General features: G+C 38.6%; 1 protein-coding gene across 15 annotated transcripts in view; it reads right to left on the reverse strand.

Moving 5' to 3' along the window:
• Nucleotides 1-14,209, reverse strand: part of Arms (Ankyrin repeat-rich membrane spanning) — a 640,646-nt gene that overhangs the window by 45,411 nt on the left and 581,026 nt on the right. For all 15 annotated transcript variants that reach the window (XM_071694089.1, XM_071694090.1, XM_071694085.1 and 12 more), the window contains 6 exons: nt 11,292-11,459; nt 11,053-11,135; nt 7,756-7,917; nt 7,372-7,540; nt 3,466-3,591; nt 3,023-3,196 (listed from right to left, as the gene is read on the reverse strand). In XM_071694089.1, the coding sequence (XP_071550190.1) occupies nt 3,023-3,196; nt 3,466-3,591; nt 7,372-7,540; nt 7,756-7,917; nt 11,053-11,135; nt 11,292-11,459 (882 nt within the window). The remainder of the gene's footprint in view (nt 1-3,022; nt 3,197-3,465; nt 3,592-7,371; nt 7,541-7,755; nt 7,918-11,052; nt 11,136-11,291; nt 11,460-14,209) is intronic.

The raw sequence follows: 14,209 nt of genomic DNA on the forward strand, positions 1-14,209 counted from the left end.
ACCATCACAACCGTAAATCAGTAAACAACAACTGACTTGCATCCCAGGAGCCACAGCCCCAACTGGGTGCATACCTGCTCCTTTCTCCAAGAGCTTTGTATTCACCTCTCACCAGCCCATCTATAAACAGAATTAACAGCCATGGTAACATCACACATCCCTGCCACAGACACACTTTCACTTGGAATCACTCACCCTCCTCTCTACCCACTCATTTACATGCCTAACTCTCTTGACAAAAACTCCTCACTGCTTCTAACAGCTTTCTTCCCACACCATATATTTGTAGCACTTTCTATTGAGCACCCCCACCAACTCTATCATAGCTTTCTCTAGATCCATAAATGTCACAGACAAATCCTTCTTTTTCTCTTAGTACTTCTTACACATCCATTTCAAAGCAAACTCCTGATCCACACAACCTCTTCTTGAAACCACAATGTTCTTCCCAAGTCTGATGCTCTGTGGATGCCACCACCCTCTAAACCATCACTCATCCATACAGCTTACCAGGTACACTCAACAGATGAAAAAAGACACATCCACTCATGTTGACCCCAATATACCACATCATCCCAATTCACTCTATTCCATGCACCTCTCATACCTCTGGCACCATACATGCATTCCATCAATCTTCACACACTTCACCATCATTTCTACATACTGTGAAAGTCCAAATGAACCACTCAACAATAGAGACCCCATTTCTTCAGAAATTTATCTGCAATACCATTCACTCCAGCCACTTTGCCACATTTCATTATACACAAGCTTTCACCAAATCACTTTCTATGACATTCTGCATACCTTTCCTATCCAAACACCCTACATCTGCCAACCTACCATGAAACACATTCACCAATCCTTTCAAATACTCATTCCATCCTCTTCACTTTATCACTATCTGTTACCACTTCCCCATATTTCCCTTCATCAATGTCCCCATTTGTCCTCTTGTTTTTCTAACACTATTAACCTCCCTCCTAGAACACCTTATTCTCCCTGAACTTTAATGACACTTGACCACCCCAACTCTCATTTGCCCTCTTTTCAACCACTGCAATAGCCTCTTAACCTCCAGCTGCTTTCACTTGTATGCCTCCCAATTGCTCACACTCCTTCCCTGTAAGTATCTCTTTCACAGGCAACTTTACTTCACCATCCCTCCATTCACTACCTTTTCTCACCATCACTTAAATTTCATATTATCCCAGGATGCTTTTAGGTTCCTACAGCTTCAAGACTGCACTCCAATCAGGAGCAGAGATATGACAGACTCCTTTCAAGTGAAAAAATTATGTGACAAGACAGTACTCTTTTTCATCCACTGACAATGATACAACTTGAAGGCGACGCATCACTTGTGGTGCAACCACATATAGGCAAAGTCCAGCAACACCTATTATCTTCAGTATCTAATTTTTTTTTACTTGATCACAGTTTACCATGTTTGTGTGGTATCACCAGGAACTGATGAACTGCCTCATTTCCTCATATTCATCTAGCTTTCAAGTAAAATGTACTGAAAAATTAGCCCTTATCCACAGCAAAGCTCCTCAGACCGTTTTGTAGTTTTCCCATGCCCTGATTCAACTCAATGTCAGCATGTCACCCTCTGTATATCACATCACTCCAATTCACTCTATCCTTTGCATGCCTCTTACCCTCTTGAATGTTAAGGCCCTAATAACTCAAAGCCTCTTGCACTACATCCTTCCATTTCCTTTCAGTCTCCCTATTATGCTTGCTTCCTCCTCTTTGCCCATCTTTATAAGTTCAAACCATTTTAGCACAACCTCTCACTCATACTTTGCTTACTACTACCATGTCTTATACTGTCATTCCCTAAATAATCAGTACTTCTCACACTAAGCATTCTCCTCAACCATTTCGATTCCAGTGCGTCCACACTACTCCTTTCCTTTGTATTTAGGGCACACCCATGAAACATGTATGTTATCAAAAATAAACAGCTTTGCCCTCATACATACCAACATTTCCTGCACACCATTCAATGCACCCAAGAACTTTCTCTCCCAACCAATTATGCACATACCCAACAATTTACTTTTCTCCATTCCTCCATGGTTCTATGACTGAACCTTACAAGTCCATCCTCTTTATTACTTCAAATCACAGAATACAACTAATATGACAGTAGGACCACATCTACTAAAAATGTGATCTGTTCTCAAAACAGATATCAACTTGTACATAGGCAGTAAACCTGCACCTGCATAAGACAAGTTTCAACAAACTTGATCTACCTTATGTAGATAAGAGCATGCAATAATAAGAGATATGAAGATTCAATCTAGACCACAGAAGTCATGAAAAATTTTCTACTATTTAGGGGAATATATATACTGTCATGGCTATTTCACGGGGTACAAAAATTCTAACATAAAAGGCTGGAGTGGATATTTTGGAGAAGGAAGGGAGTTACTTGTGGGAGGAGGGGGGGCTGTTTGGGTGGAGTGGATATTTTGGAGATGGAAGGGAGTTACTTGTGGGAGGGGTTGGGGCTGTTTGGGTGGAGGGAGGAAGTTATTCTTTTAGGTGATGAGTCTTGGCAGAAGAGGAGGAAGTTTAGGTGATGAACCTCAGATGGTGGGAAGACACAAAGGTGCTAGATAATGAGAGGTAAGGTTACACCTCAGCTAAATCTAGTTAACAAGTATTCTAAGGAACAGAATGAGAACTCTCTATTACATAAACTGAGGAAAGTGTTACAAGAAAAAGCACACAACCCAGCATGCTGCTGCCACTGACAATGATGACAAAGGCAGCATCACTACTAGAGTGGGCTCCTATGTCACAGTTAAGCACTAAAGCACACATATTGAAGACATGGTTAATGCAGAGAGCACACATAAATTTATGAAGCTGTTTGATAATAGAGAGTACTCAAGATATGGAACCCCTCCTCATACAAACACTTATAAGTGATTACAAATAGGCAATCACACATACTCACACAAAAGAAATCAATATGATGAAATGCTCGATCTTTACTAACCGGTAAACTTGCATGACCTGAACTGATAATTGGATTTACAGTGACAGGAACACTGTTGAAGTCGACCGATGGGGCTGACTGCATGGAAGGCATAAAAGGGGGTCCATAGCCCCACAACATTGGATTCATGGGGGGAAGGCTAGCTGTTGAACTCTTGTTGGTGCCTCTTTGTGGCTGGGGAGTAAAAGGATTAAAGTCACTATATCAAGACTATGCAATAAAGAATGAAATATGTATACACAATAAATTTATATATCTTGTCTAAAAATATCATCGCTATGGTAGGAGAAAAAAGTATTGGGTACCAAGTCCACACCATAAATAAAATTCTTTTCCTATTCTGTTGAGCACTTCTGACTGATTCTGACTTTTCCCAATAAGCTTACTTCTGCATTTTCTTCTGAAATCTATAAATAATCAAGCAAAATACGTAGCATTCATACCGGTCTTCTTCCAGTGGATGATGATTTACTCTGAGCATCATACTGCTGGAAGGTCCAAGGGTTTGCTGCATTGGCAGTGAAGTGGGGACCATGATCCTCAAATTGTGGTTGATCTTCCTTGATTACCTGATGGTCAATGTATTACCATTAACAGAATTAATCATGTCCATTACTGATTCTATGCACATGCATACATCATATGAGAGAGAGAGAGAGAGAGAATGAGATACAGTGATAAAAGGCCTTAAAACAAATATAATCTAGCAAGAAACAAGCTACTGAAATCCAAGGGAGAGAAGGATTTGAACCTAACCTGTTAACAGAACACTACCTCAGGATAACTAAAATATAGATAAGATTCTGGCAATTACTGTAGTTAGATAGTAAAATTATATTCAACACTCATGTTCTGGAGCAGTGCTCTGCTTTAGTACAATAATCATGACAGCTAGTGAGTGCATGTGAGTGAATGATGCTATTTCTTCGATTGTTCCTTAAAAAAACTTACTACTACATAATTGCAAAAATTTAGCCTCGTGTTTCAAGAAGCATGTTGTATTATTTGGTCTGATGTTTGATTTTTCATTAAAATCCATTTTGCATCATTTTGTGCAACAAGGTTCAAATGGCACACTGCTGGATTTTAATCACATAATCCCTAGACCCCTTTTATGAGGCTTCTGCAGCTTCAGCTACAAGAAGAGAAAGGATGGACTCCTTTGGAGTGAGAAGTTCTTTGATGAAGTTGTACCTCTTCTCATTCACAGATGATGATACTAGTAGCTTTTTTTATTATTATTATTTTGCTTTGTCGCTGTCTCCCGCGTTTGCGAGGTAGCGCAAGGAAACAGACGAAAGAAATGGCCCAACCCACCCCCATACACAATGTATACACACACAAGTCCACACACGCAAATATACATACCTATACATCTCAATGTACACATATATATACATACACAGACACATACATATATACCCATGCACACAATTTACACTGTCTGCCCCCATTCATGCCCATCGCCACCTCGCCACACATGGAATACCTTCCCCCTCCCCCCTCATGTGTGCGAGGCAGCACTAGGAAAAGACAACAAAGGCCCCATTCGTTCACTCTCAGTCTCTAGCTGCCACGCAATAATGCCCGAAACCACAGCTCCCATTCCACATCCAGGCCCCACACAACTTTCCATGGTTTACCCCAGACGCTTCACATGCCCTGAATCAATCCACTGACAGCACGTCAACCCCGGTATACCACATCGATCCAATTCACTCTACTCCTTGCCCTCCTTTCACCCTCCTGCATGTTCAGGCCCCAATCACACAAAATCTTTTTCACTCCATCTTTCCACCTCCAATTTGGTCTCCCACTTCTCCTTGTTCCCTCCACCTCCGACACATATATCCTCTTGGTCAATCTTTCCTCACTCATTCTCTCCATGTGCCCAAACCATTTCAAAACACCCTCTTCTGCTCTCTCAACCACGCTCTTTTTATTTCCACACATCTCTCTTACCCTTACATTACTTACTCGATCAAACCACCTCACACCACACATTGTCCTCAAACATCTCATTTCCAGCACATCCACCCTCCTGCGCACAACTCTATCCATAGCCCACGCCTCGCAACCATACAACATTGTTGGAACCACTATTCCTTCAAACATACCAATTTTTGCTTTCCGAGATAATGTTCTCAACTTCCACACATTCTTCAAGGCTCCCAGGATTTTCGCCCCCTCCCCCACCCTATGATTCACTTCCGCTTCCATGGTTCCATCCGCTGCCAGATCCACTCCCAGATATCTAAAACACTTTACTTCCTCCAGTTTTTCTCCATTCAAACTTACCTCCCAATTGACTTGACCCTCAACCCTACTGTACCTAATAACCTTGCTCTTATTCACATTTACTCTTAACTTTCTTCTTTCACACACTTTACCAAACTCAGTCACCAGCTTCTGCAGTTTCTCACATGTATCAGCCACCAGCTTTACCAAAGGTAAATCCACACTCATGGAATACCTACATGAAGGAAAAGTCTGGTAATGCCACACACCACATAGAAAATGAAGAGCATAACAGATGCTCTGCAGACCTTCCTTGGTAAGTGCAGTGCAATCATTGGTTAAGATTGTGGTATAATGACATTTGGTGATGGTGGTGCAGTGAGTGCTGATAATACTGGTGGTACAGTTACTGTTAGTGATATTAGATATGGTGTTGGTGATATTGGAGGTGGATTTAGTGTTAGTGAAATTTGAAAAATGTAGAATGGTGGTGTTTCAGGTAAACATTAGAGGTAGCAATGTCGAAGAAGCAGTGGAATCTTTTCACATCTTTAAAGTGCAGTCGAGACACGGGAGGATGCCAGCCAGTATTACCCTCAATTCAAAGCAAAGACAGTGAAACACCAAGAGTATAACGATCTGGGGTTGCTTTGTGGTGCAATGGGTTGGGGAGGGTTGGACTTGTTACATAAAAACACTACAGTGAATGGAGATCAATATTTGATGGTGCCATAGGACCATCTGCTTTTTTTATGAGGTTTGAGGATGTGATCACTTTATGGAGGATGGTGCCCCTTGCCATAAGTGTAGAAAAGTGATAATTTGGTTATCAGAGAAAAATATTCAAATGCTGGAGTGGCCTGGGAATTCCCCAGACCTTAACCCAACTGAGAACTTCAGAAATCAGACGAAAGTCAAGTTTGCTTCTTGCAACACCTCATCAGATCCTTGCCTCATTCAGAAGATCAAGACCCTATACTCAAAACACGGACCTGGGATACTTCAGGAACCTTGCCAGTTCCATGTTCACATGTATGCAGATGGTAATCAAGGCCAAATAAGATATGTCAAAGTAATACAATGTAAGTGTGACATTGCCCTTGAAAATATATGGGGGCACACAAGTCTATTTTTGTTGACAATGAACAGTAAACATATCATGAAAATTTACATAACCTCACATCATGCATCTCAACACGTCTCTTCCTGGTTCACCTCAGGTTAGGCAAGCACATGGACCTTCAAAACCATAAGTGTTAAATTATGGATAGGGAAATGTGTAGCAAGCTATTCACAACATATCTTTTTTTTCATACATATTCGCCATTTCCCGTGTTAGCAAGGTAACGTTAAGAACAGAGGATTGAGTCTTAGAGGGAATATCCTCACTTGGCCCCCTTCTCTGTTCCTTCTTTTGGAAAATCAAAAACAAGAGGGGAGAATTTCCAGCTCCCTGCTCCCTCACCTTTCACTAACCTTCTACAACATGAGGGAATACATGGGAAATATTCTTTCTCCCCTATCCCCAGGGAAAATTCACATTATAAATTAGATCCAAAGTAGAAACAGCTTCTCATGTTTGGTCTTCACACTTATAGCAGCACAAAGACCTAACAGACAAGGTCCACATGTAAACAGCAAAATGGGTACCCGAAACAGGGTAGGAAAATTACAGAGAAAGATTAGAGGTTGTAAATTTCCCCACAATGGAAAATGAAAGAATATGAGAAGATTTGATCATAAATTTTAGGTTTCTAATCCAGTCTTATAGTAGTGACAGTGAACACTTCTACATAAGATGCAAAGACAGAGCAACAAGAGGCCATAATATGAAACTAAGCAAGAAAATTCTTAGGTTAGATATGAAAAAATACTTACACAGTAGTATAAGTAGTGGATGAATGGAATAAGACAATACTGAAACTGTAAATGCTGATAATATCAAAAAGTTTAAAAAGCTGTATGATTGCATAAGTAGTTCAAGAAATGAGGCCCTATGAGTGCAAGACCATCCCTGTACTGTCAAAATAGAAAATCTTAAAAACATGTTTTATATGTGGAAGTCACTAGATTTATAAAAGAAGTAATTCATCACTTTTTTCTAATTTTACCTTTCTAATGAAGGGGTCGAGGTTAATGGTGAAAGGAAGGAAAATTTTGAGGTCTGATATGTGTAAAGAGTTTTTGTGCATTGATAGGAAAATCTCAAACTTCTTCTCCTCCTTATCCATTTCCAATAATGGTTCCATATCTTTAGATACTGGCACTTGATTCTTGATTCTGGAAAAACAAGAGATTTAAAACATCTTATTTTCATAAAGAAAATTTTCAAAAAGATATCAAAGAACAAAATTAACAGTATGTGTCAAATGACTGAAAACAATCTTTAAAGTATTTCAACAAGATATACTTTCATAAAATATGAGAAACATTTTCAGAGCTACATCAAGATTCAAAATATCTAAAATGAGAAAATCTATAAAGGTAATCTTTACTTTTCATAGAGATCCTTCAAGGATGTCTTTTCTTCAAGAGTGTCTTCATTGGCTTCATAATAAAGGATGAGCCAGGAAGCACGGTAAGGCCACTGCTCTGTTATGTTGATCCATGATGCCAAGTGGTACCAATTGAAGTCTATGTGGAATGCTTTTAATAATCTGTTAAGAGACAACACAAAAAGAATAATGAACAATAACTGTAAGGCTGAAAACAAAGCTTGTGAGGAGAGAGTTAATAACTCAACTAACATGCTTTTTGAAGACCCCAACCTTTTTTATGAGGAAGCAAACTGTATAGGATGAAGGGTGAGCTTAGTATGATTCTCTGACATGACAGAGTAACTGACATTCTGCCCATTCATGGGAATGAGCCTGTATATCTTGGGGAATGAGTGCACTATGATGTTCAAGCACAGAAGTAATACAATATATATTACACAATTAAAAAGGTCCAAAAAGAGATTGGCCTTGGAATTACTGCCATCATCAGTCAGAAATCTACTAAACAAAGTACAGTTAACAAGTAAACACTATAGGGAATGTTTGCATCCACTAGAAGAGACTTTCATAATTAAGCATCACACCCCATACCGGGCCTCTATAATTTGCTATAAAGACATAATGTGACAAAAAGAAGCCAAAAGACAAAATATTAAACGAGGTGATACTAGTCTTTCTACTGAGGTGAAGTTTTTGAGGTTATTTAATAAAAGTTTCTGCTAAACTTAAATATTCTATGAAACTGCTAAATAAACAATATGAATTACACATGGGTGAGGTAAACAGAAAAAAACGGACCAAAGCTTAGAGGTAAAAATTTGAAGTTACAAGATTATTTCTTTTAAACAGAATCACTGAATTTGGAATAAACTATCTGCTAATGGCATGAATGCTAAAACAAAAGACTCATTTAAGAAGACTCATTGATTATTTACATAAGTTATCATCAAATTAAGGGAAATGAAAAAATGAGTAAAGATCCTCATTTCCTTTGACAGGTAAACTCATTTCAGATACGTCTTTTTGTTATCTGTCTTGTGTTCATCGTCGAGGGTCAAAATCCTACATGCCTTTAGCAAAGGTAGCATTCACAAACTGAAGTCTAGGATGTATAGCTAGTTAGATATTCTATCATTAGAGTCAGCTCCATCTTCACAAATGAGTTTTGGATCAACAACATGAGTAACATCATCAGTTTTCACTAAAATTTTATACTGCTTTGCTAAGCCAGTAAATTATTTCATAACTGAAGTACCGGGTAATTATTCTGTTACATGCACAAATGGCTCTCCAAGAACAGAATGTCTGCTTCTCCAAAGAAGTCTATAAGCCCTCTTTTAATCCCTGACATCTATGAATCCAGCTCACACCCTCCAGTCACCTAAGTGAGCAGTCACTCCCACAAAACACCACACCAACCATTCTTGTATCACATACAACAATCATATGACATTTATCTCTACATAAATTATACCAATACAAAAGCAAAACACAAATAAAATGCCCTCAGGACCTAACTGGCACCATATACAGAAAAGATCAAGAATCCCTCAATATCCTCTACAAACAATTCATCCACCAGTTCAAACTATGCCTCAACTGCCTGGTCTTCCATCCACTCAAAAGCAAGTATGACAAAGCTTCAAGTACCTCCCATTCCATACCCACTCCCCAGCTATTTTACGTTCAAACTCTCCTGGTACTTCTTCACACAAGTCTCTGTTTCAAGCTCATTTACTTTCACCACTCTCTTCTCACACATAACATTTCCTCTTTTCCAAAAACCTCTAAAAATCTCCACTTTTACCACCAAAAGGTAATGTTTAGGCTTCCCACCAGTTCCCTCTCAGCACATTTACATCAAAAAGTCTCTCTTTTGCAAGCCCATCAATTAGTATGTGCCCAACTAATGCCTGGTGACCATCTTTCCTACTCACAATTGTATAGTAGTGTATGTCCCTCTTTTTAAACCATGTATTTCCAATCAACAGCCCTTCTTTAGCACTCAACTGCACAAGTTGTTTACCATTTCTATTCACATTACTGAATACCCTTAACCCCCAAATCATACAATCAATTGCCACATTCCTCACTATTTTCTTTCGTTTTGCATCTAAACCACTCATCACTACAACCCAGTCTCTAGCATCAAAATCGCAGACGCACTCACTCACCTGATCCCAAAACAATTGCCTCCCATGGTCTTTCTCAAAATCCACTTTCATTTTTACCTACATTATTCTGGAGCTCACTTCCTTACACTCTTTCACTCATTCTTACACCCTGTGTTTCAGCAACTGCACTATCTCTTCCCTAAAATTTGCCATCACACCAATCCTTGACTTTACTCCTATAACATTTAAGAACTATTCTTCCCCTTTACCCTTGACCTTTGTTCACTCAGAGATAGAACATCTAGGTTCTTTCCTCAAACATACTTGTTCAACATTTCCTATGGTAGTGAGGTCGAGCCAAGAACAGATGAAAAGGCCTCTATCCCTTACATCCATTCAACAACTGTCATGTGTAATGCACCAAAACACAACCCCCAAGCCACAACCAGGTCCCACAGATCTTTCCATGGTTTCCACCAGTTGTTTCATATGCCCTGGTTTTGTCTGACAGCAAGTTAACCTTTGTATTCCACACTGCTCTTATTCACTCTGCCTTATGCAAGCCTTTCACCCTCCTACGTGTTCATGTCCCAAGCACTCTTAACTCTTTTTACTCTATTCTTTCCTCTCAAATAAGTTTCTCCCTTCTAGTCCCCTCCACTTCTGAAACATATATCATCTTTTCAGTTTCTCACTTATTCTCTCCATATGTTCAAACCATTTCAGCAAACCTCTTCAGCTCTCTCAACTACACTCTTATTACCACATGTCTCTCTAAACTTTTTATTACTTATGAATGAAATTTATCATGAGAGAAACAGACAAACAATACCTATATCCTTCCATTTTTCCAATCTGCTTATCTCTCATAACGTAATAAATCTAGAGCCAGTTGTGGGTTGTGGGATTTGGTGAAATATACAAAAAAATGCAAAAAAATGCAGCTTACGACTTGTGGTTTTGTGACTATGCAGTGAAATGTAAACTATGTGGTTCATATTTGACAGCAAATGCAAGCACTACATAAACTTAAAAAAAAAGTTTATTACACAACTTTACAAAAGAGATGAAATTATAATGTAAGTAATAGTAGGTGAGATATGTCTTTCTATAGGCAACATAATGATATATTCTTTAACTAAAGAATGAATAAATCTATGAACAGTACGGATGTACTTACCTTCCGGTGATATAAACAACATTCATTAATCTTCTCATTGAACGAGGATTGATGTCACTAAAATAATCATCCGTTAATAAAACCTGAAAAGATAAAACTGTCAATAAAATTTCTACTTTTTGTTTATTAAGGGGTTATTGCAGCAATAAATTAATATTACACAGTATTCTTTTTCCTTTAATGTAAGACTTCCACTGAGAAAAAAGTGTGTGGCAAAAACAGAATCTCTGGTTATGTACTTTTGTAAGGTCTTGTGCTCCTCCAACTCTGTTGAGATTGGATCCTATACTGGAAGCAATGGAATCTGATGGCTTTAGATTTCTGCGGCTGCTCTTGCTGTTATTGCGCCTTAGGTTCTGAGATGAGCTTAACCCACTCTCAGAAGACAATCGTCGGTTAGCAGGAATCTGTCAAGATGACAAAGAGTCAATGCTTCCATAATAACAGGCAGGTGTTATCTCTGGGTATGAACTAAGAGCAGTCAAACTATACACAGTGGAAATAATATCAGCAATGTGGTCATAAGAATAGTATTTGCCTTAAACAGTGTTAGCAAAATTGAGATGCTTTAAGTATGCCATTACAGGTAGTAGGAAACATTTTGCCAAAGCAGGGGAATTCATGACTAATCATCCTGCAATGGGGAATAAACCATTCACACAAGCAAAGAGAGCGGTCAGAAAATATGTCAAAATACCATGAAGACACATGCATTTTTTTTTCTTTGAGAGAGAGAGAGAGAGAGAGAGAGAGAGAGAGAGAGAGAGAGAGAGAGAGAGAGAGAGAGAGAGAGAGAGAGAGAAATGAGTGTACCTAAATGGGAGAAATACTGGGATAAATAACAGTGCAAGCATTTTTGCAAAATATCTAGTACATTCCACTGGAAATTTTGAAAATATATGAATCTGGGAGACCACAGGAAAAGGAAGTTTTCATTCAAATGGGCATGTACATATGAATATATGCATCTTTCCATATATACATATTCTTTGCCAAAAAGAAAGTAAAAAAACTGCATACAGAGGTCTATATAACAAATAACCATGCAATACATATATGAAAATACAAAGTTAATCAAAGAACATACAAAAGCAGGAACAGACAGCTGAAGTTATACCAATGTCATGGGATCATGAAGCTATAGAATACTACCTTATTTTGATTAATACATGCCAAATCTAGCCATAAAGCAATGTATTTAGTGGTATACTAAGCAAAAACAAATGTTATGTTAAAAATCTTCTTGACTGTTATGACATTCAAGCAGCACAGTCTTTAAATGTCACTGATACTTCCAGAATATGCCAAGTATGCTCCATGTGTGGGAATTTGTTTATATGTTCGATAATTCTTAAGTGTCACTGCATTTAGCCTGCAAGTGGTTACTCTGCAAGCGAGACGTAATTTCTTGTGAGGGTATCTCATTGTTAAAGGACAGAAAAGAACACAGATGCACTGAGCAACTTCTCACCACAGATTCTATTAATTCCCTGTTCCTGTATGGAGTACAGCCCCCAAGCTGTAGGAGCTCTATACAAGGGGCCCTGGGACTGTATAACAATAATAATAATAGTAATAATAATAGTAATAGTAATAATAATAATAATAATAATAATAATAATAATAATAATAATGATGATAATAATAATAAAAACAATAATAATAATAATAATAATAATAATAATAATAATAATAATATAATAATAATAATAATATATATTACTTTATTTTATTTATTTATTTTGCTTTGTCGCTGTCTCCCGTGTTTGCGAGGTAGCGCAAGGAAACAGACGAAAGAAATGGCCCAACCCATCCCCATACACATGTATATACATACACGTCCACACACGCAAATATACATACCTATACATCTCAATGTACACATATATATACACACACAGACACATACATATATACCCATGCACACAATTCACACTGTCTGCCTTTATTCATTCCCATCGCCACCTCGCCACACATGGAATACCATCCCTCTCCCCCCTCATGTGTGCGAGGTAGCACTAGGAAAAGACAACAAAGGTCCCATTCGTTCACACTCAGTCTCTAGCTGTCATGCAATAATGCCCGAAACCACAGCTCCCTTTCCACATCCAGGTCCATAGTTTACCCCAGACGCTTCACATGCCCTGATTCAATCCACTGACAGCACGTCAACCGCGGTATACCACATCGATCCAATTCACTCTATTCCTTGCCCGCCTTTCACCCTCCTGCATGTTCAGGCCCCGATCACTCAAAATCTTTTTCACTCCATCTTTCCACCTCCAATTTGGTCTCCCACTTCTCCTCGTTCCCTCCACCTCCGACACATATATCCTCTTGCTCAATCTTTCCTCACTCATTCTCTCCATGTGCCCAAACCATTTCAAAACATAATAATTTATATTTCATTATACTTTGTCGCTGTCTCCCGCATTAGCGAGGTAGCGCAAGGAAACAGACGAAAATAATAATAATAATTTTCATGCACTTCTGCAGAGATATGGGAAAAAACAGGACAACAAAACTAAAAAAATAGTTTAGAAAGCTGAAAATCTTTTCCTTCTGGCAGGGATAATCCTTTATGCAAAGAATATGAAGGTCAAGCATGCACTAAATGAGGCCAGAACCCTAATCTATCCAAATATGTTGTGTGCATCTTGCAGAAATGCTAAAACGGCTCTCCTGAAACAACCTCTTTAGTTGGTCCCGTCAAGAATAGGCATGTGACTTCAACTTCATCACATAAGAACAGAGATAAGACTAAGTGGTAGGAGATAAAGAGGAGATCGTGGGTAGAATGAGGAAACAGAAAACTGCTACAAGGGTATCCCCTGCAAGATCAAAGCTCTTTCAACATTTCTTGGTACATGAGGAATTGTACTTTGTATAAAAATCCAGTTTCTGATTAAACCAACAAATGACTTAATTTGTGTGTAAACATGGACGTGTGAATGAAGATATTAACACCACCTGGTGAAAGATCTTTGCATGTAAAAGGACAAACTAAAAACTATCTAACAGTGAGGAACCCTCTGTTCACTTTAGTACAATGGATATATGTCAAAGATGTCTGAAAGTAAATTGACAAGCTGTATACACTTAACACAACTCATGTAAGTGGAACAGGGGTAACAAATGTAGAAGGACAGGCAGGCAG

The sequence above is a fragment of the Panulirus ornatus genome, chromosome 56 (genome assembly GCF_036320965.1).
Source record: "Panulirus ornatus isolate Po-2019 chromosome 56, ASM3632096v1, whole genome shotgun sequence".
Classification (NCBI taxonomy): Eukaryota; Metazoa; Arthropoda; class Malacostraca; order Decapoda; family Palinuridae; genus Panulirus; species Panulirus ornatus.